At 44.4% G+C, this 22,142-nt stretch overlaps 4 protein-coding genes across 9 annotated transcripts; 2 read left to right on the forward strand and 2 right to left on the reverse strand.

The window, feature by feature from the left end:
• Positions 1–581: 581 nt before the first annotated feature.
• si:dkey-109j17.5 (zinc finger BED domain-containing protein 4) lies at positions 582–4,479 on the forward strand. The gene is made up of 5 exons (XM_049755185.2): positions 582–1,085; positions 1,799–2,023; positions 2,196–2,455; positions 2,532–3,084; positions 3,324–4,479. The coding sequence occupies exons 1-5, from the start codon at positions 936–938 to the stop codon at positions 4,161–4,163; spliced, it is 2,028 nt and encodes a 675-aa protein (XP_049611142.1). The 5' UTR covers positions 582–935; the 3' UTR covers positions 4,164–4,479.
• Positions 4,480–6,296: 1,817 nt separating this feature from the next.
• Positions 6,297–8,831, forward strand: apobec2b (apolipoprotein B mRNA editing enzyme, catalytic polypeptide-like 2b). The gene is made up of 3 exons (XM_049755191.2): positions 6,297–6,648; positions 7,706–7,886; positions 8,252–8,831. The coding sequence occupies exons 1-3, from the start codon at positions 6,380–6,382 to the stop codon at positions 8,597–8,599; spliced, it is 798 nt and encodes a 265-aa protein (XP_049611148.1). The 5' UTR covers positions 6,297–6,379; the 3' UTR covers positions 8,600–8,831.
• A 311-nt stretch (positions 8,832–9,142) lies between these two features.
• Positions 9,143–14,417, reverse strand: LOC125989138 (B-cell receptor CD22). Of its 3 annotated transcripts, none has more exons than XM_049755182.2 (17): positions 14,272–14,417; positions 14,165–14,203; positions 13,559–13,624; positions 13,388–13,450; positions 12,792–13,076; positions 12,456–12,728; positions 12,095–12,382; positions 11,531–11,794; positions 10,944–11,237; positions 10,520–10,795; positions 10,327–10,441; positions 10,063–10,220; positions 9,896–9,997; positions 9,755–9,823; positions 9,560–9,619; positions 9,424–9,486; positions 9,143–9,342 (listed from the first exon to the last, which is right to left on the reverse strand). In XM_049755182.2, the coding sequence occupies exons 1-17, from the start codon at positions 14,300–14,302 to the stop codon at positions 9,275–9,277; spliced, it is 2,514 nt and encodes an 837-aa protein (XP_049611139.1). In that variant the 5' UTR covers positions 14,303–14,417; the 3' UTR covers positions 9,143–9,274. The 3 variants fall into 3 exon arrangements, with proteins under 3 accessions (XP_049611139.1, XP_049611138.1, XP_049611137.1); XM_049755181.2 differs by having other exon boundaries at positions 9,424–9,483; positions 13,388–13,459; XM_049755180.2 differs by having other exon boundaries at positions 13,388–13,459.
• A 201-nt stretch (positions 14,418–14,618) lies between these two features.
• Positions 14,619–21,974, reverse strand: mybpha (myosin binding protein Ha). 4 transcript variants are annotated; one of them, XM_049755188.2, is made up of 13 exons: positions 21,739–21,954; positions 21,071–21,130; positions 20,944–21,000; positions 20,707–20,841; positions 20,319–20,486; positions 18,810–18,898; positions 18,536–18,731; positions 18,219–18,358; positions 17,993–18,152; positions 17,335–17,471; positions 16,354–16,540; positions 16,010–16,072; positions 14,619–14,861 (listed from the first exon to the last, which is right to left on the reverse strand). In XM_049755188.2, the coding sequence occupies exons 1-12, from the start codon at positions 21,923–21,925 to the stop codon at positions 16,032–16,034; spliced, it is 1,557 nt and encodes a 518-aa protein (XP_049611145.1). In that variant the 5' UTR covers positions 21,926–21,954; the 3' UTR covers positions 14,619–14,861; positions 16,010–16,031. The 4 variants fall into 4 exon arrangements, with proteins under 4 accessions (XP_049611145.1, XP_049611143.1, XP_049611144.1 ...); XM_049755186.1 differs by having other exon boundaries at positions 16,010–16,069; positions 20,944–21,003; positions 21,739–21,940; XM_049755187.2 differs by having other exon boundaries at positions 20,944–21,003; positions 21,739–21,940.
• Between the last annotated feature and the right edge of the window lie 168 nt (positions 21,975–22,142).

Consider the following 22,142-nt stretch of genomic DNA (forward strand, 5'->3'; position numbering starts at 1 on the left):
TTGAAACCCCTATTTTTGAAACCTTAATTTGAAACCATACTTGTAAACCCTAAATATATTTTGAAAACTGAACCCAAGTGTGATACAAAACTGGAATTTGAAACCCCAACGCTAAATCAAAACCCTACTTTGAGAAGCTAACCCAACCCCAATGTAAAATGACATTTAGAAACCCAGCTCTAGTTTAAAACCCTACTTTGAAACCTTAACCCGAGTTTAAAAAAGTACTTTTAAAAAAGCCCTAACCCAAAAACCTAATTTGAAACCCTAACTCTAATTTGAAACCAAGACCCTATTTTAAAACCCTATTTCCTTTATTTTTGTTTTTGAGGTGTTACTTTTTGTAAAGGTTTGAGAACATTTGTTCATATAAGGATGCGTTGGTTTTTCTTATACAGTCGTGCACTATCGCATATTTACGATCTTATGTAAAAATGGAAAACCTACTCGTTAACTATGAGCACAAAGAAGAATCCGTCCAACTCGTCGTCCCGTGTCCTCCATCTATTTAGTAACCGGAAATGAAACTCTGCCTGCGTGTACTTCCTGGTCCGAGCTGAGGCGCACGCGCGCGCATTCAGTCATCCATCTCTCCTCCTGCGCGCGCGCACGCGCGTCCGAACGGCGGATGTAAGTGTTGTTTTCCTGCATCCGCAGTCGCTCGTGTTTGCTTTCCGACCCATCTTCGCAAGTTATCTGATTATTTTTGTGCACCCTCCTACTCTTTTCTCTTCGTCTCTCTCTCTTTTGTTCATTTTTCCTGACCGCTGGCCGGGAAGTAAACACGCCGACCTGTGCCCATGAAAGCCAGCGAGGGACCGCTACGTCGCTCTCATCCTCATCATCATCATCATCGCCATCACCATCACCATCATCATCATTGTCCCTGCTCGTGATTTCCCATTGGGTGCAGACGAGAGAGATTGTTTGCGCCCATGGCGTCCGTTTCGAAGGTGTCTATTTTGGATTACTTTAATATTGTGTTCGAGGGCGAGAATGGAAAAATCGAATCCAACTGCAAAGCGTGCGGCACCAGAATTCAAGCCAAGCGCAGCGTCACGTCCAACTTCGTCACGCATCTTAAGGTAATTCCCCTAAAACGCGAAGGGAATTTAATCATGAGCGCGTTGTATGTGGGTCATTCCAGAATTGGAGTACATTTTCTGCCCCCCACCACCACCACTCCCAGGGGCGTAGCCATCATTTTACAAGAGCACGATGAATTGTTAGGTTAAGACAACTTTTAGGAGCTAAATCATCCTTCACTCTCATTTAGCTGCTGCTGTCCACAGAGGCTGAAGAAATAAATAGCCAATCTGGTGATTTATTCATTATGTTTTAATCCGATAAGTATAATAAGATGGCAGTGTTTAATAACCCCAAATGAAAAAGGAAGTCAATTTAAAACCATTTCCCTCGCACAGTCCTACATTTCAGCCTCTCAAATATGACTACTTTATGATTTCATCAGTCCTCCTTGGAATCTGAAAGAAAATGTGTTTAACCTTCAGCTGAGAGTGGCAATAAATAACTTGATTTTTTTTCCAAGAATAGATCATTCTATCTGCACTCACATGTCTAAACAAACAAACAAAATAATCGTATGATCGACACCTCGTGTCTCTAAAAACTCCCGCGTCAAGTCATATTTAAGATGAATAAAATGTGAATTGATCTTATATGTATTTCTATTAAAAACTATGAAACAAATTATTTGTTTTTCGAAACTGATATTGCCCTCCAATTTTGGACTGACCCATGTGTGGTCAATCCAGTAACAGTTGTGCCTCCTATTCAGCGCAAGCACCAGGCCATGTATGATGACTTTGTCAAAAGGAAGGACATGAAGAGAGAAGGTTTCCCCTCGGCACCTATGCACACTTTGATGGCCAATGGAGGGAATGCCCGCTACACTTTCCCTGCGGGGGCGGGAATGGGAGGAGGTGCTGGAGGGATGGCCACCTTAGATGGAGGAGGAGGAGGAGGAGGAGTAAGCAAGTTTGACAAGCACGATCCACGTCAGGTGGGTCAACCGCTCACACATGTCGGAAAAGTCTCCAAAAAGTACAGTATAACTTTCATTGAATCAAAATCAACTCGTTCACTGCCATTGACAGAGGTCACATTTAAAAATGTCAGAGTCCAGGTTCTCACGGAAGTCCAGCCTGAGCCATTTCTCCTAATCCCAACCACAGGTTTTGATAAGTGAGGCCATTGCGAAGATGATCGTTCGCGATCTGCAGCCAGTTTCAATGGTGGAGAACTGTGGCTTCAGGGTACTTCTTCAGCTCCTGGAGCCACGCTACACTCCGGACCCCCAGTACTACATCCAAAACCAGCTCCTCCCAGCTTACACCTACCAGGCCCAGGTGACGATTCGTCAGGCGCTGGCTTCGGCGCATGCCCTCAGCCTCAGCCTGGATGTCTGGAGGGCCTCGTCCGCATCTTCGCTAGGGTAAGAAACAATGCTAGCATGCTAGCGTTATTGTTTTTTTTATACAATACTTATTCGCTAACCTCTCTTTCTTTAGCTACCTCGGTGTCACCTGCCATTTTCTGTCATCGGAGTGGCAGATGCGCTCGGCTCTCCTGGCGTGCCTTCCCATCACCGGGAATCCAATTCTTTCCGATTTTGAAGATGTTTGTCACTCGCACGGCGTGTCCGGAAGAGCCTTCCGTGTCGTGTCTGACCCGATTCTGACCACCACGACTGTGAAGCCACGCTGTCTACCCGGTTTCTGCCAAGAGGAGGATGAAGATGATGTGGAAAGGTGCACCGACGAGGAAGGAGGCATTAGGAATGGACACGGGGGAGAGGAAGCTTGGGAGAACTCGTGGGAGCGGGATGGCAGTGTTCGCCGTGTGGACTGCTTCTCTCGCTCTCTCAGCCATTGTGTCAGAGAGGGCTTGCGTTCTTGTACGCAACTCGCTTCTGCACTAGCCAAAGCTGGCCACTTCTACAGATACATTACAACAGTGGTTCCACCGGAGAAATTAAGTCAGGTGCTTGATGGACCTGGTTTGATGATGGGAGCCCTGGGAAACGCTTTGGCTCCGGTTCAAGACTGGGCGATCCAGCTTAAGGTAAACATGATCTCATGAATTGCTTCAGATTGTGTTTCTCAAACTCTTAAGGCTAATTACACGTTGACGTTGTCACATGATCACATCCAAAGAAATGAAAATGGCCAGTCACCACTGAACAATTTGTAGAACAGGTCAACAACTTGCCATCAGTGGCGCCAAGTTGGCAACAACACTTTTGTTTCTTCTATTCCTAAGTCAAAAGATGTATCAAGAAGTTTCTCTGTTTTGGGATACAGATGCTTCGCCGGCTTCTGGACTCCGTGGAGGTCTTGGAGGAGATGAGCGGACCTGGGGAAATGGTGCTAGGTGTTTCGGAGACGGCGTTGCTGAGGGAGCTCACTGACACTTTGGAGCCCTTCATGGAAGCCTGGGACATGGTTTGCGGGGAACGACAGACGGACACGCAGACCGACGTGCAGACAGACAGACACGTGTCCATCAGTCTGGCGCTCCCGTGCGTACTGGGTTTACGCAAGCATCTTTCGGAGACGTCGACCCCTCATTGCCCTTCTCTCCTGGCCAGCCTGAGTCAGGCAACTGAGCGCCGCCTCGCTCCCATCCTGGAGGACCCCCTCTACATCACCGCCACCACTCTCGACCCTCAATTCAAGCTCACGTGGAGCAGTGACCCCGAATGGCACGGACAAGTTCTTCTGAAAGAATTATCCAAATATTCCGCAGACTCCAACACGGAACGACTTCCTCATTCCCACACGTCTCCAACCCCGACTCCGTCGCCCGTGTCGTCGCTGACTCGTCCCTGCAAGTTGTTCTCTTTCATCAAACAGAGACCCACCACGCAAGCCAAGAGCCTGGAACAGGAGCTAGCCATCTACTTGCGAGAAGAACCCACGGATGAAGAAGTTTTACATTACTGGCGACGTAAAGCCATTGACTTCCCGCTCCTCGCCCAGGTGGCTAAGAGGGCGGTGACCGTACCCGCTTGCGGCACGGCGGTAGAAAGCATCTTCAGCAAGGCCGAGCGCTGTCTGAGGCCCGAGAGAGGGCGATCCTTACCAAAGAACCTGGAGACACTTATCTACCTCAAAGCCAATTATAGATTATTGTGGACATAGTCTAGTTGTTTGCAGCCTTATAGTAAATATCGCAGCGCGTATTAAGGAATAAAGGGAACACGTTTGCCGGACGCTATCTTTATCCAACCAGCCAATGAACCCACTAACACAAACCAATGATTACATTAAACGAAAAAAAAAATGCATAGGACTTCTTGTTGCTGATATCGATATACTAACCCGAAAAGTTAATGTATTGATTTTTAAAATACTTCTATGACAATGCGTCACCCACTAACATTGACAGTTTCCTTCTGTGTGTGTGTTTGCCTCATCACTAGCACTTAATAAATGACCTTTACTTATTGTAAAATCATCTACAATGTGTAGGCATTATATTATTATATATTGACCTTCTGACTGATTTTGCTAAAATATTGTCGTTTTGAAGATGGAAGGTGCCATTGGCACTTTGGTGTAAGACTTTGGGTCTTTTCAGTTTCTAGGACGTACGATGTCATTGGTTCAATTGGGTCTAGAGTTTACGTTATTGTTGGGCCTACCTTAGATCCTCGTAAGGTGTTTTAGAGGCTAAAGTCTCGTAGGTTTCTGGTGTCATCGGTCGTAAGGTTCGTAAAGGGTCTTGTTGGTCCTACCACGTCGTGTCATCTGTTTTTGGGTTCTCTACGAATAATACTTAAATACTTTCCATCCAGTCTGACTTCTCTATAGTTTCAAACACGGTTCCTAATATCGAGTTATCCGTGAGCTGCCCATCCCGTCGTGCTGTGGATTGTTTATGCAGCTTGAAAGCCCTCAACCCCCTCATTCCCTTTCTCTCCGTCTGTCTCTTTCATCCCTCCATTTTTTTTCCAACCAGACTGTGACAGCTCATCCATTTGCATTAGAGCAGCTGGCTCCTCTTGGTAATTGCCTCTCAAATGAATTACTTGGCTGAGAGTGAGGCTGCAAGACAGGAGGAAATTGTAATTGAACGCCTTAGCTCGCTCCGCCTCGTGCCAAGTGATTACATCTGCAGTGCAGAGAGCCACCACGTACGGAACCTGTTCTTCCCCTCCCCCACTTTTATGGCTCGAATGTACAGTCCTCAGACACATGCATAGCAGGCCGCACTGCATGCGACTTTAAGAGTCCGTCATGATTGTCTGCACTACTCTATTTAGGTAGCTGAGGGGGCTTACAGCTTAGTTCTGCAGGACAGTACCGTTGCCAAAAACAAAAGTTATGGTTCCGCATTGAGACAGCCTTGGTAACCCTGTACACACTCCCGGATAAACAGACCAGTTATGTTATTAATAACCCGCCTGCTGCTGACTGCTGACAGTTAGGAGAGGTCGGGCCATCTTTTATATCAGGCATCGCACACACAAAAAGTCTTGCGACTCTTGGTCCGAACGTTTACGGGAGCTGAAAATGTGAGGAAATGTTGAGTTGAGAAGTGAGAACGGACTTTACACCGTGTCCGATGTAATATTCGTCCAGTCATCCAGAAAAGAGTGTATCGGTTTTAGTTCAACCCAAAGGTCATCCAATTATGACTAAGTAGTGATGGGGAAAATGAAGCTTCACGAACCAGTTGTTGTATTCTTTGGCTCCTCTAGATGCCAATGTTGGTTTTAAGAAATGGCAAGTCAGTGGGCTTTTAGAAAGTGCCATCTAGAGGTCTAATTAAACACAACAACGGGTTCATGAACCATCTTGAAGCTTCATTTGCCCATCATTAGCTTTAAGCCACTGGCGTCAATGTCTGGTCCCCGAAGTATCCTGCATGTTTTTGATATCTCCCCCCACTAACACACCAGATTGAAATGATTAGGATGATTAAATCATTCACTGCCATTGACGAGAATAGACGTCAAACATCACTTTGTACTGGGCTGGCAGTGAACGAGTTAACAGGCTCCTGCTCAGTTTGCCGATAAACCGATCAAGCGAATCGAGTGTGTTGGAGGAGGAAGACACCTAAAACAAGCAGTTGTCCAAAATGTCTTCTTCTAAAGAGGCAGCAGTGTTTACACTCCTAGCATTGTCATTCAATAAGCTGTCTCGTTATCGCTAGCGTCCAGTGCCTGGTCGGGGGCCGAGAGGGGGGAGTGGGTTCACCGAGCCTACCCTGCAGCCAGACATGCACATGATATGCCTGGGATCACAATAGCTTCTATTTTGGTTGACGCACTCGGGTTATCACTCCACTTGCACCCGCTCTCGCTCCACCTCTTGGTCGCACACTCTCACTTGCTCCTGACTACAAAATCATGTCCGACAGAAACAGCCGGCTTAGTGTTAAGCGAAAGGAGAAGAAGGCGGAAAACAAAAGCAATGACGAGGAGAAAGAAAAGGTCAAATGCGCCAAAAAGGAGGACAAAGTCGCTAAAAAGCCGGGGACGGCTCCCGAGGCCTGCGCGGTGGATCAGGAGAAGAGGAACGGGGAAGCTGCCGGGGCAGCGGGCGAGCAAGTGAAGAAAAACGATGGAAATGGAGAGTTTGAGCCGATTGAACTGCCACCGTTTGAGATCGTCTCAGGGTGGGCAAGATATATTTATTCTCTTTCTGCATGCATATATTTTTATTGGAGAGGGATGTGTTTTAAAAGTGGTCAGAAGACTGAGTCATGCATCTATTTGTGTACTGTACTTCATTTGCCTAGTCATTGCAGAGAGGCCTTACAGTAAATGATCTTGTTGACATAGTCACTGAAAGTGGTGGTGAAGTTCAAATATTTGGTAGAATATTGAGGTACTTGATTTGGAATTTTTAGACATTTTTTTGGAACAACTTTTTACTTGCTACATTTTAATCTAGTATATATCTGTACTTTTGTGAAAACAGGCTAATTCCCTGCAAAATTTGGATGAACGCAGGTTGTATTTTTTTAAAAATGTTTTTACCTAAATTCACAATTTGTGTTCCTTAGTTCAAAACTTTAGGAGAAGTATGGGAACAGATGGTTTTGATACGGTAATAGTTGAGCCAATATGCTAGCTAGCTTTTGCGTTGTCTGCTTCATGCGTTCACAAATTCTCCATGTAATCTTTAAAAACACATGGTGTCAATTCTCCCAGTTATCATTAGGCTAATTTATTATTTTTTTACTCAATTTAAAATGTTATCAAAACAATGGGAACAGTTGTTTTGATAGCATAAACCTCAAGCCAATGCTAGCTAGCTAAAGAACTCAGTACAAGCACAATGAAAATAAGGAAAAAAGATAATTATTTTCAATGAAGAGAAATTTGTTTTTATTGTGCCAATTAAGTTGACAAAATGGTGGGTAGGCTATTGAGGATAATTGGTGTTGAAAACGTTTAAGCTCTGTATTTTTCAAATCTTTAGCCTACTAGCCTAATTTTACATTTACCGAAGCAAGCCTAATGCCGTTGAATTAGTACTTCTCATTTTAAGAAGTATATTATTTAACCCAAGTATCTGAGCATTTGGTTCTTCTTAGCAAGAAGCTGTAACGACTTATGCCACCTTTTAACTTGATGTACCAAAGCCCTAATTTTATCAGAAGACCTTCTATGCCCTTTGCTCCTAAAGCTTGATCATAAACTTAAAGATGTGTTTTTACTTCCTACCAGAGAGCAGATGAGCCCATTTTACTTCAAGTTTCAGTTCAGGAATGTGGAATACTCATCAGGAAGAAACAAGACCCTGCTGTGCTACAGAGTGGACACACCAGGAGGCAGCGCGGAGCCTTTGAAAGGTTATATGGAGGATGAACATGCCACAGCTCACGCCGAAGAGGCTTTCTTTCAGCAAGTAATGGGCTCCCTCTCTTCAGCTGTTCATTTTCTTATCCCTTTTCCATAGCGGCAGCTTTGGCGTGATTCTGGGCCCGTTCCAAAAGTTACACCAGTTTTATCAGTTTTGATGGTCACCCAAATTGCCCTCAAAGCTTCCTGGATAAAGTTTTAGGCTTTCATATGGATGGATTTTTGTGTTAGCCCTTCTATTTCTGTTTATTATGTCAGAAAGACATTGCTCAATAAGCAATAAATAATAATAAAATCCTCGACTTCCTTCGTAAGAATCTAATATGGTTTACACTGCAAATTAAACCGGAACTGAAGCGGTTTGAATGTAAAAGTGACGCGCAAACTTTTTTTTTTTCTTTTTTTCCCCAGGTGCTCCCTGACAATAACCCCTCTCAAGAATATGACGTCACATGGTACGTGACATCGAGTCCCTGCGTGGCCTGCGCTGCCAAGATCGCCAACATCCTCCAGCAACGCAAGAAGCTCCGCCTGTGTCTTTTCTGCTCTCGTCTCTTTGAGTTTGAGGATCCCGAGATAGTGGAGGGGCTCAAGGCCCTGGTGAATGCTGGCTGCAAGCTGAGGATGATGAAACCCACAGACTTTCAGCTTGTTTGGGAGACCTACGTGGAGAAGGAGGACCAGAGCTTTACTCCCTGGGAAGATTGTATGGAGAACTACGAATACTATGTGGAGAAACTGGCTGATATCCTCAAGTAGATGTAAGCCAGCAAATCGCTTTGCATTGTTTGAAGTCTTTCAATTCCAAACAAAAAAAAGTTTCTTTCAAGTGTGGACAGAATGTATTTTTTTCCCAATTTTGGGGGGTAAGACAAATTTTCCTTTGTGTATTATTATGATTTTATTCTTCACGTCTTCACAACAGACAGACGGCGAACAAATTTTGCTGTCACGTATAAATTAAAGGTACAGCTCTGGTCTTTCAACTTTATCCTAACTGTCTAATCTGTTGTTTGTGCAGAAATGTGCGTATGACATACATCGGTGTCCAACCAAAGGCCCGGGGGCCAGATACGGCCCACCACATCATTTTCTTTGGCCCGCCAAAACAAATTGCACATTTGTCAATACTAAAATTGCAAATTGTCTTCACTTTTAAAAACTACAGATATTGCGAGCGATTTTTATTTCCACGCAGCTTTTTAAAATATTTGAACAGTTTTGACGAGTGTCTTCATAATGGCCCTCCGACGGAAAGGTTTTACTGAGATTTTTACCGAGTAGAGGAAACTGACAAAATAATTGTTCCGAAACATTTTAATTGAATCCTACACTTTCAAGCAATCAATATTATTATCACCGGCTTCATCAAACTTTTCCTTTGGCTGTTACATGGAGCGGCTTTGAATTACCAACATAGACATCTTCGGCGGCTCAGCGTTGAAAGGAAACCAGAGCAGCTTCCTCTGCTGAAGGTGCTTCACTGCGCTCTGTTGCTACAACTATAGACATCAAAAGACAGAAAAAGTATGTGGAGACAGCTCAGCTCCATTATCAATGGTAAAACACCTCAACCACCTCACCTAGGTCATCCTGAGAGGTCACATCTGTTGTCGGTTCACTAGAAATAATGTCCGCTCCATCTGCAAGACAAAAATGAAAAAACATAAATGAGGAACAAGTTTAGTAACACGACATTCATTCATCTGCCCTTTGTACCTTTTGCTGGAATCTTTACTTCTGCATCTGTGATGTAATCAACCAGTGGACAAGGAGTATCTGCATGCAAGATAGAGGAACTTACACATGAGCGCCAACGCCTAGACTGAGGCAAGCCGTGCATGTGCTTTCTCAAAATTCTCTCAAATAAGTCATCGAGTTTGAGGAAATACATCTTGGCCTGTGTCGCCATACCGTCACGATTCTTGAGCTGAGCCATGGTGAGGAAGAGATCGGCCTCCTCTGGCCCGTCCTCATCGTCTTCTGCACATTTCGAAAAGACACACGGTTGGCATGCACAGTTTGAGAACCCCCTGCTGAAAAAATCCAACATACTTTTTTTCCTGGTGACTCTGAGACCGATGCAGCAGAGGAAAACCACAACGATACCGAAGGCCATACAGCCGGAGATGGAAAGAAGCACCCGTCTCTTTAACACTAGAGGGAACGAAAGACAAACAAATCAGGTGGAAGCAAACATCCACGTGGAAATCAAAACTTACGTAAATTCTTCGTTGCGAGAGATTCGCTGTCTTTGGAGTAAGAAGGTTGCCCGTTGCGAACGCCCCGGCAAACGTATTGGCTCTGTTGGGGGTCATTCTGGGGGGTCACCGTGTATCTGTCAGATGACGTGTTTGCGATCCGCTGCCCTTCCATAAACCTGTTTGATGAAGGCGATGTTTTTATGCATTCGAGTTTTGGATCAAAAAGTGGCGGAAAGGGGAAAAGTCCCTTATAAGGAAATCTTGAACAAAAAAGTGGCTTACCATTGGTAGTTCCATGTGTCCTTACTATGTTTCACCCCACACTTAAGCACAAGACTGTCCGTGGAAAAGACCTCAGACCATCCGGTTAAGACATCTATGTTTGCAGATGGCCGTACTGCAGAAAATTAAAAATATACTGCAGATTCATTTAGCAATGAAAGGTGAGTGTTCCAAGGGAGGTCTTTACACATACCTTTAATTTGTATCCTCAAAGCCTGACTTTGTTCCGTTTTGAAGATACGAGGACTTTTCCCTCGGATTGCTTCACATTTATACGATCCGGAGTTTGTTTTGAGCGCAGACTGGATCGTGTAATTGTTTCCAGAGACACTAAGTCGAGTGTCGTCTTGGTACCACACGTACTCCCAACCGGAGGATTGGTTGATGTGACAGTTGTACGACACAAAATCTCCAGTGTGCATGACCGGATAGTCTGGGTCTTGGCGTATTTTGACGACGGGCTTCTTGTCTAATGGGAAAGGAAGGATTACTTGTGTTGTTTGTCATTCTACAAATTCCTTCAGTGACCACATCTGAATTCAAATCATTCAAGTTCCCCATTGAAAAAAAAAAAAATGAAATTCATCAACCTTTCTTGTTCAAGAAAGAAGCCTCACCATAAACCCGGAGGATCATTCCAGATGTCCAACCGCTGTTAACAGACCTGCCCTTGAGCTTTCCCAAGCAACGGTATTGTCCTTGGTGAGAAACCGAGGCAGAGCCGATGGACAAGGTAGCTCCATCCGGTCCGAAAGACACCGCGTCACCACTGGGGTTTATCCGATCGTCTCGTCGCCACGTATACGTCCAGTCGGAACTGCCGCCGGACGTAGCGCAGGTCAAGGTCACGCTTTCGGTGGGGAACACATCAGCCCACTGAGTGCTTCGCGTCAAAGATGGAAGAGGGATTTCTGAAAAGACACACAATCAGACATATCCATCCATCCATCCTGATCTATTGGGAAGTGAAAATCTAAAATGCAGAGAAAAGATGAGCGAGTATAAAAACGAAACGAAACGAAACGCTGCCACCTGGCCCAGTTTGATATTCATCACTCAGTGTATTCATTTCCGTCCCTTTCCTACATACAACCACTTCCTGTTTCAATAGCATAAAAATGTTCCACCCACCAACTTCCTGTGGTTTAAAATGTGTTAAAATATTTCAACTTAACAGTTTTTCCATTGATTGAACTGAACCCACCGAGAACAACCAGAGTCATGGTGTCACTGATGTCTGTAGATGTTTGACTGTCTCTGGTGCCCTTGCACCAGTAAGCCCCCCCATCCTGAGGCCTGAGGTGTAATCGGAGGGTTTTGGCCGTGTGCACCAGCTCCTTTCCATCTTTGAACCAGTGGTACACCCAGTCAGACCCCTTACGAATGGTGCAAGTGAAGGTGACGTTTTCTCCAACGTACATTGGGTTGAAACTGGAATCCTTAGTCAGTGAAGGCTTCGGGATACTTTCTAAAACAAACACAAGTAGACACCAGTAATTCCCAAAAATATTCCGTTTTACTGAACTCATTCACTACCATTGATGGCTATAAACGTCAAGAATCCATTTGACTTCATTGATACGAAAATATATTTTTCAAAACGTTGAAATGCTCTTCGACTAGCTGGTAGGAGGTGTGTTTAATTATTATTTTGTACATTGGTTAGGAGAAAGTGAGCATGCACATGAAGAAACATTGTGACCCACTCCCAAAAAAAAAAAAAAAAAAATCACAACCTGCACAAGAAAAGCATGAAAACGTCTTTTACCCTCAACTGTAACATCTATGCTGTTGCTCAAAGCAGAGTTGACGCTTCTGGACTCCAGTTGAGCTTTGCAGGCATATCTTCCCTGATGGACTCGAGAAGCAGCGAGGATGTTAAGATGCGATCCACTAGGGCTCAGAACCAGCGTTGGGTCTGCCTGAACCTTCATTCCATTTCTGTACCAGGTGAATGTCCAGCTAGAACTGCCCACGTCACAAGTCAGAACCACGCTTTCCTTTTGGAACACGTCTGACCAGGAACTCAGTAGCCGCATGGTTGGGGTGGGTGGTTCTGAAGTTAGACAAGTAGCGGTCAGAACCAAAGTAGAAGGAGATGTTTAGAAGAAGTATTGTGTCATGCTTACCAGACACCTGCAGCGTTGATGTGTCACTCTGCTCTGTGTAGAAAGGACTTTGCCCTCTCTTGGCTTTGCAGTGGTATCGTCCACTGTGGGACAGCGCTAAAGAAACGATTTGATGGCTGTCCTTAAAAGATCCTTGGATTTGCACGTCATTGTGATACCACACGTAGTCCCATCCAATGGACGTTTTAATTTCACACTGGAAGGTGACCGATTCTCCGGGAAACATTTCCTGCAACTGTGGCTTGAGCGCCAACGTTGGCTTCGGCTTGTTTGCTAATAAGACAAATTCAAATGAATTGAATTTCAACAGAGAGTATTGGGAAAGGTGAAACTTACCATAAACTTTCAATTGAACTGGGTTACTGTCGGTGGATTGGCCTTTGTCTTTGTGATGAACTTTACAAGAGTACATTCCAGAATCCGACTGAGATGCTGGAGTGATTGTTAGCGTGGCTTGGTCGGAAGAAACGTTTGACTCGGCGTCATCCAGGAGATTCCCGTTTTTGTACCAAGTGAAGGTCCAGTCAGAGCCGTCGTTGACCCTGCATTCAAACTGGGCTTTCTCAAAGGGGAAGAAGTCCCACCAGGGCGATATCAGGTGCAGTGATGGAACTGGAAGTTCTGGAAATGGCAAAAGAAAATATGTGCAGTTGATAAAATGAGGACCCTCAGTTTTTTTTGGCCTGGCGTTGATTTTGGGTGGGACACTAGTTTGTCTAAACCAGGAAATCGAGTTTTTCAGCTCAACCTAGTTTCTGTGTATGATTTTTGAATGTCAATCCGGTTTAATCCTGCTTTCTACACCTACACAAGGTCACAGCTGATGTATATCTTTGAAAATGAAGATTGAGAGAAGATAAAATGAACTTGTGTACTGTAAACACCATTTTGCATTTTAAATTGTGTATTTCTATCATGTGCATATTGCTCACCATAAACAGTCTGTGTCTCAGTTGCCACTTCATTGGTTGGGGAAGTGTCGTTGAACACGGCGTCTGCGGTCGCCGGAGGGGAGGAGATGACATCAGTTCAAATTTCTGCTCTTCTAATGTTTCAGAACTTTTTTCTTGGAGTACAAATGGAAATGTTGCGCCTTTCCTCACCAGGTATCGTGTAGATCTCAGTTGGCAGTGCACTAGTTGGGAAAAAGTCCTTCAACGTGGAAGTGACTGGTAGTTGGGAGATGACAACATTTTTATTTTTTTCACTTTAAACACATTGACTAAGATGTATGATCGAGCAATTTGTACTGCAACTGGATGATGATGCAACCGAAAAGAAAGTCTTGAATCTTCCCGACCGAAGAATAATCTTAAAGTCTTAAAGTGTGAGAGGGGAAAGAAAGCCAATGACCTCCAGAGTCAATGACTCAGTTTGACAAAAATGAACGATAACAGGTCGAACATGATCAATTGCAGGGCAATACGGAAGTATGGCGAACTAACAAAAAAAGGAGGAAAAACAAAAACAGCCAAAAGACCTCATTAAAAATTGCCTCAGGAAGTGTCGCCGATATGAGAACAAGCTACTTCATGTTTCTTCTGTGGACTTCCTCAACATTGTTTTCTTTTGGTTCTGTGTTTTACCGCAGATCAGAAATATCAACCGTGTACGAATATAAAGCTTATTAGCTAGGGACGTAAATAAATTAGATAAATAAATAAATGTTTGCCTGTAGCACATGTATTTGAAAAAGTAAACTTTCTCACCATCTTCATCAGCCAGCACCGCACAGAGAGCAGTAATATCTGTCAAAACAAAATGATATGAATGCTCTTGACCAAGTTTCTTAATGCACGGATGCACTCAGACTTACAGATGAGACCTACGACCTCCATGAGCCCCATTTTCCATTGAGTCGCACATGCACCCAAGTGATGCAGTCGCTTGCTGGTCGGCAGAGGAAACCCACTAAACGGGTGTGTGAGCAGCGGCTTTCTTCTATTGGCCACATCTGCTTTTTCATGCTGTTCTTCAGGAAATGAGTTAGTCAAGCATGTTCAGCGTGAATTGCCGGATTCGGTCTATTAAAAATGAATATTTTAGGATTGTCATTTTAATTGCAGCTTTAGCGGAATAAAGTTAAAGACATACTTGCTGTAGTTTTGATATCCTGCTATTGAAAATTAGTACTTTACGTGTAAAAATCCACATAGGATATCAAAAAATATATTATTTATTTCACATACTCTTTGCAAAATCAAATCCATTTTATTGAGTGGCATACTACAGGATAACAAACTGCAAGTGACAGAAGAATTGGACATTCAGCCTGATGCGTGACAAAACTAGATGATCATGCAAGATTGAGGCAAGTGGGATTGTTGTGGTGTGGGTTGAGGACTGTTTCTTCATTATGTACACAATGCAGCAGCATCATCTTTTCCTCTCACTTTGCCCAGAACCCTGGACACACACAAAAAGCGAATTTGAAATACAGGGCTTCAAATGCTATGTCTGGTCAAAAATATATATATTTAAAAAAAATAATAAATAAAATAGACCAAGCGAAGACAAGGTTAGAAGGTACATGAAGTCCTGTCATGTCTATGAATTGCGAAAGCGTGTACTGAATAGGAAGTGAGGTAGTACCCCAAACGATCCACCAGGTGGTGCTGTACTTGAAAATAAAAAATGATCGTAACGTGCACACCATCCACTTTCATTTTCCCCGATTAGTGTCGCAGAAAGCTGCGGTCAATGCCTGCCAGCAAATAGAATTTCTTTACACCATGTGTTTTATAATCAAAAGAGTAGAAGAAAATTCATGTTTAAATAACTTGTCCCTGAACAGTACTTTAGCTACTTCTTGAAAAATTCTGCCAAGCAACAAATTTATGCCGTGCCTTAACCAAAGAATTTAAGCACTTTTTTTTTAACATAAATTACTTTACTCGCAAGCTGTAGCTGCAGTTTTATTTCTGTGATTTTTATGATTCGCAAACATTTTGTGATCAAAGCCCTGCGTTGTTGCATTTTTAACGTCGTCAAATCTCACCTGTCAATTTGAGTTGCCCCCCCCATTGCCCACTGCCTGTCGACTCATGGTAATATGAAGAGTTTGGCTGCGTGTCAGATTAGCGTGACTCATTTTTAGAAGCTGTCGACTGCAGTGCTGACATCATTCTTTGGCCGCCCGGCCGACCAGCCGGCCTTCTCAAGGCTCTGCCACTAATCTCTTGTTTTCCCCTTGAGAAAGCCTCCCAAGTATGTTGTGGTCCACGGGCTGCGGTTCACACTTGGTATGAAAACACGCTTCTGGTAATGTGAGCTGATCACAAGTGGGCAGCCGGAAATACAGGTGTGAATGCATCCCCATACGCCGACGATGCATTCAAGACCGGACGGGACCTTTGGCGTGACCCTATTTGCGGGAACACGAGTGTCCTTGCTCGGAATGAAGGTCATTTTCCGAGCGCGTTTGTGTTCTACATTTGACAGGACTGGTTGTACTAGTTTAAGCGTGAATCAAGAAATTTGCCTCTTTCCAAAAATAATACAACCTCTGAATATCAGGAAAGTTTTAATTTCCTTTCTTTTGTCTTTGACCTTACCTCTGAAGGTTGAAGTGTTGCTTTACTTGCTTCTTTCTTTAACCGACTCCAAAAGAATCACTTCTATTAGGAAAAGAAAATGTATTTTTATTTTAGCGCACATTTTTCTCATAAAAAATTTGTCCCAATTGTCAAAAGTGACGTTAAATTTCATTGTTATTAATTTATATGTATAAATATAAAAATGAATATTTTAAAAACAGGTTAATTGGATTTACATTTCCTATGGGAAGGAAATATTACTCCAGTTTTCACATCATTTCAGTTTTAATCCGGATTAATCATGAAAATTGAATTTTCGCCGTATATACAGAAGGGCGCTGATGTCAGCATCGTATACGTACGTTTGACTTCCAGTTTGCAGGAGACTGCGGCCTCTCCTTGAGCGTTCTTGGCTCTGCAGGTGTACACGCCGCCGTCAAAGCAGCACGGCTTGCGGATCTCCAAAGAGCAGATACCTTGATTGGAGAGCTGGCGAAACTTGGGGTCATCACCGATCACCATCTGGTTCTTCAGCCATTCGATCTTAGGCTGTGAAAAAACAACAATGAGCTTCAGACATTCTGGAGCTCCATCGGCCCTTCCTGTATGGACCATTTTGGGTTTCAGAGTGCATTTCTAGTGAAAGTCTGACTTCAACCAGGGGAGATCCCCGCTTAAATTACGGCAAAGGTCGTGCTTCTTCCAACTGTTAGCAGTGGGTGACTAAAATAGCAACTTCTCTCAATGGCATCCTCACATCAGGACAACAGACAATTCTCTTATCTTATTTGTGTCTTGCCTGCTCAGCTTCCAACACACTACATCTCCATTTGTGACAGGTCATTATCAGAGCGAGCAGGACATGCTTGGGAACTCCAGTGCAGCTGTGAATTGAATAAGACACAAACACATACGGCGGGCGGGTATTTGAAGCCTTTGTGTTCCTGTTTGTCTTCGCTCAGAGCGAGCAGGCTGTGTTCGAAAATTCCAGTCGGATTCGTCTAAGCGCCACCGGTATGAGCTTGCAAATGTTGTCCTTGGGGAGAAGCCAAGGACAGCTCAAACACATAATTAGCCACATTTCCACCGTAGCCCGTCACCTAAGCCGGCCGCGTCAGGCTGTAAAAGATATGTTGAACCAGAACGCCGGCATCGTGAATACTCAACCTACTTGTCTTCAAATTGAAAATGTAAACGCCATTTGGAACCAAATTTAAACGTTTCAACTTTTCACCATATATTGTAGTCAACCATTTAGCATCTCACGCAGCCTCCTATGATCGTTTAAGCTAGCATAAAGGTTGTTCACGTTATCATCGTGAGAGTACTGTGACATTTCTGACCTTGGGACTTCCACGAACCGAGCACAGCAGTTTGGTGGTGTATCCAACGGTAGCGGCCCGGTTGCTAAGCGGTGTGGTGAATTTGGGCGCCTCGCTGAAGTCATGCTCATGGTATTCAGGAGGCTTGTAGATGATGCCTGAGAAGATAACAACTAGTGTAATAGAAGAACACCACTGTATTCATTTTTTGCCAAAGCGCTAAGTAGCGTTAGCTTGAGCTTTTATGCTATCAAACATGCTACAGTAGCTTTGCTAACGTGAACTGCTTAATAAAATAATCTAAAATAAGCTAACAGCTGACAAAATGCAATATTTTTTATTTTATTTTTCTCCAGATTAGACGAAGAATTTTTAAGCGTGTGGTTGTGGTTTTCAGTTAAAAAATATATTAAAAACTATAAATCTGCTTTTGTACAGTTATGGCTTCTATGAACTTTGTTATTCCCAACAACTGCCACTATATAGTTAACTTAATCACACACGCTTTGCTATGCTAGCTTTGTCATGAGTATCTAAATTTACTCCCACTGTTGTCAGCTTATATTAAAATAATTGCCAAGGGCTTCTCTGCCCCTGGAGTCTTTAATATAACAACCGCCACACACACACACGTTTTGCAGCTGATTAAAATAACAGCACCGGAGTGGCACGTGGGCACCTGTCTTCTGGATTATGGCCACGTCCTTGGTGACGGCGCTCTTCTCACTGATGCCCACTTTGTTGATAGAAAACACTCGGAAGAGGTATGAATTTCCCATAATGAGGTCAGAGACGGTGGCGGTAAGCCTGTGGTAGTGTTCCATCACGGTGAACCATTCCTGAATCAGAAGATCCACTTGTTTACAAGAACACCCTCTTTGCGCGGTTAGCTCGTGTGATCATACCCCGGTTTTCTTGTCGGCCTTCTGGACAATGTACCCAGTGATCTCCGTGTTGCCATTGTCCTTGGGAGGAGTCCATTCCAGCGCGGCGTTGAAGCCCCAGCAGTCCACCAGTTTTGTACTGCTGGGAGGGCCAGGAAGGTCTGGGACAGTAGAATTAGCTATTTCTTTAATCGTTCTTGAAACTCTTCCAAAATATAAATGATCTCAAAATGGAAGCATTTCATTTTTGGTCTTGCTACGTTGCTAGCAAAGTCTTGCTAGCAATGTAGCTGACTCGGCGGTTCTTTAGGAGAACGTTTGCTCCACGTATGACTCACCAACAATCTGAAGGGTGATGGTGGCTTTGTCTTGAAAGCAGTCCACCTTAACTGTCATCTCATAAACACCCGAGTCGTCCCTCTGAGCACCACGGATAAAGAGGATGCTGTCCTTGTCACTATTCCTGAGGTTGACCCTTTTTGTATCCAGAGGCTGACCATCTTTCAGCCAGGACACCGAAGGTTTGGGTTTGCCCTGTGGAATTATACGGACAGTTGAGCAATGAGAACATGCCACAGAGAATCTGCAACAAAATTCGAAATGTGTGCTCACAAGGAACGGGATGACCAGGTTGATTTGCTCTCCAACTTTCTTCACAAAGCACGTGCGGAGGTTACGAGGAATTTTGATCTTCGGACGGTCTGCAACACACCCAAAAATTTATTTCCATCAGAGTGAGGGTCAACCACATGAAGTGTGTTTTCACAGCAGAGTGCAGAGCGGAGGGGTCAGGCAGGCTCCAAAACAACACGTTGACACCTTCTATTTACATCTCCCCACCAAGCTCCAAGACTGATGATGCAAGTTGTTAAAAGCTGACAACTTCATTTATAGAATTCACAGCGCACTTATTAAATCATTTACAATATCCCACATTCAAAAGACCTTTTCCCCAAATTGCTTTGAGCATAAGGAAGAGAAAGTAATAAATCATCTCGTGACTCGAAAGAATAAGATTCAGCATTTTTCCAGAGTTATTAAGGCACAAACAGAAGAAGCAGTCCCGTTATTGCCGTTTTAGGGATTAATACGGATTCTGTCACCTCCATAACGATATGTGGATTGTAATGAGCCCCACAATAATACTATATTCCTGATTTTTTGGAGCACACCTAAAGTTAATACTTTGTCCAGTATCCAGGCAGACACACGAAAGAGAAGATGACAGGCCTTAAAATAGTTTTGCTAAAGTCTTGGATTAGAATGGGATTTGATCCGAGAAGTATGATGTCATCACGTTCAGGTGATTCAAGCGTCATGACAACTGGGAAAGCGCAGCCATTTAAAATGCCGTTATTTGACCCAAAAAAAAAAAATGCTTGGATGCTTTGGTTTTAGGCTGACTATCAAGAACGGGCAAATATCTCTCCAGAGCTGAGAAGATCTTTAAAACCAGCAGGTTGTTTGACCGTCTTATCTCTGTCAACTATCAACACAATTTCCTTGGAGCATCTCGGCTGCATCTCACACCATTCCTGAACCAATTTGGCCTTAAGATTTGACAGCTAAGATTTCCGCTCCATGAGGTTCACCTCCACTTTTGGCCCTAGTGCTAATCCCTGAAAAGCAGTTTATTCCCAGCGCTCAGGAGACATCCAATCAGTGTTGCCACAAATCATCCATCGTGTGCATTTGTTTCAGGAGGAACATCTATCTAGGATATTAGATTTAAAAGATACTGGATTTGGATTACAAATATGTGTGTGAGGACAGCGCCAATGGCACACAGCTGAATTTAACCTTCAAGCCGACGGCAATCCATCAATTAGGCTCGTGTTTCGCAGCGGCACTTCTGGTTTCATGACCGCATTTCTCCACGAAATGTTCTTGTTTGTTTGCAGATATTTGAACCCCAAGCAGGAAATGTGCTCAGCTGCCCTTCAGAGCCCATAAGCGGGACATGTTTTAATGTAGGGTGCTAGCATGTTAGCTTAGCCACCTTCCTTCATATTTTGAGCGGTTTCCAATATCGACAACTGTTTTGTGCTTTGTAAAACTCGACTCGCACTCATTCAGAGGTCCTTTGAAGCGGAGCACTTTGCAAAGGTGGCAGCTACTCACCGAGCACCTCGCGAATTGCCACGGACTGGGGCAGCGTGGCCGGCTCACTGCGGCCGCCGGCGTTTACGGCCACCACGCGCACCAGCAGCAGGTCACCTGTTGTCAGGTCTTTGATGCAGTAGCGGGTAGCCAGGGTCAACTCCTTGTTTGCCACCACCCAGTCTGGAGCTGAAGGGACACCAAATTCAGGGCTGGGTTTAGAACTAAAGCCTTTTGAAATGATGGAAACTAGTAGAACAGAAATGCAAATTATGCTATTTTGTGGATTGTTGATTGACCGGAAGGGCTGGGTAAAATTATTTGTGTGCTTTTGTCTCCAAATTGCAGTTTAATGAGGCTGCTGACAAGCATGAACAAACATTATACGGATGGTAGTGGGTGAACTTACTTCCATCTTTGCAGTATTCAACAGTGTAGCCATCTAGGCCAGAGTCTCCGAGGATCTCCGGTGTCTTCCACTTGACGGTGAGGCTCGTGTCATTCACGTCCTCCACAGATACTTCCAATGGCGCACTGGTTGGAACTGAAAACAACCGCATTTATAAGAACAATTTGGAAAAATCTCTTCTAACGCACCACCAGTGAATAGGTTCGCAAAGCTTCAAGCAACACACCACCGAGTTACCTGAAGGAGGTGGGGGTGTCGGAGCCTTGGGTGGGTCTTCGATTGGAGGAGGAGCTTCTGCTGGAAAAGCAGGAGGATAACATGATGGACAGGAGCTAGTTAGTTTGAATTTCTTTGCGTTGTTCACCTTCCGCAGGCGCATCTGTAGCTGGGACCTCGACGTTGCCTTCAGGTACGCTTTCAGCAGCTGGTGAGAAAAAATCGTCAGGCAAACACAGTGACTTTTTGTACAAGTTTGAGCCGCAGTAGACGAGACCTTCTGCTAGAAGGCCAAAGAAAATGTATTCTTTTGGTCTTCACTGCCAATATAGACGTCAAATATCCATTTCGAACCGGTGAATGAGTTAACGTCATCGTTTGTGCATTTTCATTCACTATACATTTGTATAGCAATTGTTGACAGTGTCAGGAATGAGTTGAACCAGGGAAAGAGACTTTGCGGAACCCAAGACACAAACGGGAGAGAGACTCACAGCTAGCAAACAAACAGACCGACAGACAGAAGTCCACTTGGACAAGGTTAAAATTCTGACCGTGAGCCTCCAGACAGACCGAGGGAAAACCAGACGACAGGAACAGGAACACTGGGGACGGAACGGAACAGGAGACACCGAAAGGGAGAAACACACGGGCAGGGTTTAAATACACAAGGTAACAAGAGGAAGCAGGTGACAGACTTTACGGTAACGAAGGGGTGTGGCTGAGCGAAGTTGCCGCCCGAGCGTCTCTGGCACGTGATAGACAGGTCTCTTATGAACCCGTTTCCTTACGACATTTAATGGCCTTCCATGGTACCTGCAGCATTTGTTTGTTCCGTAGCAGGACTGTCCTCCACCGGTGATTCTTCTCCTTCGGGTGCGGCCTGGGCGGGCGCCTCCACAGGAGCGGGCTCGGCTTCGACGGCCGGCGGGTCAGGTTCTGGCACCTTCTCTGCCGCCTTCTTGGCGGGGTTCTTTTTAATGGGTGCGGGCTTGCTCGGCATGGTGCTGAGAGACAGCCGGTCGTGTGGATGAAGGCGCCTGGAAGCTCAGGGGTCATTTATAAGGACTCCTGAGCTCAGGGACATTTGGACTCCACCCATTGCCTCACTTGGATGTGTGTGCACTATGCACCCCCTTCACTCACACGTTGTCACAGCCATAATGTGGGTTCAGGGCAAGTCAGATTGAGCAGCCTAAGTATATATTTTTTTCCTATTT

The sequence above is a fragment of the Syngnathus scovelli genome, chromosome 2 (genome assembly GCF_024217435.2).
Source record: "Syngnathus scovelli strain Florida chromosome 2, RoL_Ssco_1.2, whole genome shotgun sequence".
Classification (NCBI taxonomy): domain Eukaryota; kingdom Metazoa; phylum Chordata; class Actinopteri; order Syngnathiformes; family Syngnathidae; genus Syngnathus; species Syngnathus scovelli.

Bases quoted from the DNA above. Each gene is read 5' to 3' on its own strand.
- si:dkey-109j17.5 (XM_049755185.2), top strand. From the start codon at position 936: ATGGCGTCCGTTTCGAAGGTGTCTATTTTGGATTACTTTAATATTGTG. The intron at 2,024-2,195 runs GTGGGTCAACCG...TCCCAACCACAG, and splicing joins ACAAGCACGATCCACGTCAG to GTTTTGATAAGTGAGGCCAT. The intron at 3,085-3,323 runs GTAAACATGATC...TTTGGGATACAG, and splicing joins ACTGGGCGATCCAGCTTAAG to ATGCTTCGCCGGCTTCTGGA.
- apobec2b (XM_049755191.2), top strand. From the start codon at position 6,380: ATGTCCGACAGAAACAGCCGGCTTAGTGTTAAGCGAAAGGAGAAGAAG. The intron at 6,649-7,705 runs GTGGGCAAGATA...ACTTCCTACCAG, and splicing joins CCGTTTGAGATCGTCTCAGG to AGAGCAGATGAGCCCATTTT. The intron at 7,887-8,251 runs GTAATGGGCTCC...TTTTTTCCCCAG, and splicing joins AAGAGGCTTTCTTTCAGCAA to GTGCTCCCTGACAATAACCC.
- LOC125989138 (XM_049755180.2), bottom strand. From the start codon at position 14,302: ATGGGGCTCATGGAGGTCGTAGGTCTCATCT. The intron at 13,625-14,164 runs GTGAGAAAGTTT...CCCAACTACCAG, and splicing joins GGTGCTGGCTGATGAAGATG to TCACTTCCACGTTGAAGGAC. The intron at 10,796-10,943 runs GTGAGGCTTCTT...CTTTCCCATTAG, and splicing joins AATGATCCTCCGGGTTTATG to ACAAGAAGCCCGTCGTCAAA.
- mybpha (XM_049755187.2), bottom strand. From the start codon at position 21,925: ATGCCGAGCAAGCCCGCACCCATTAAAAAGAACCCCGCCAAGAAGGCG. The intron at 20,487-20,706 runs GTAAGTTCACCC...GTGTCCCTTCAG, and splicing joins TGAATACTGCAAAGATGGAA to CTCCAGACTGGGTGGTGGCA. The intron at 16,073-16,353 runs GTACGTATACGA...TTTTCCTAATAG, and splicing joins CTGCAAACTGGAAGTCAAAC to AAGTGATTCTTTTGGAGTCG.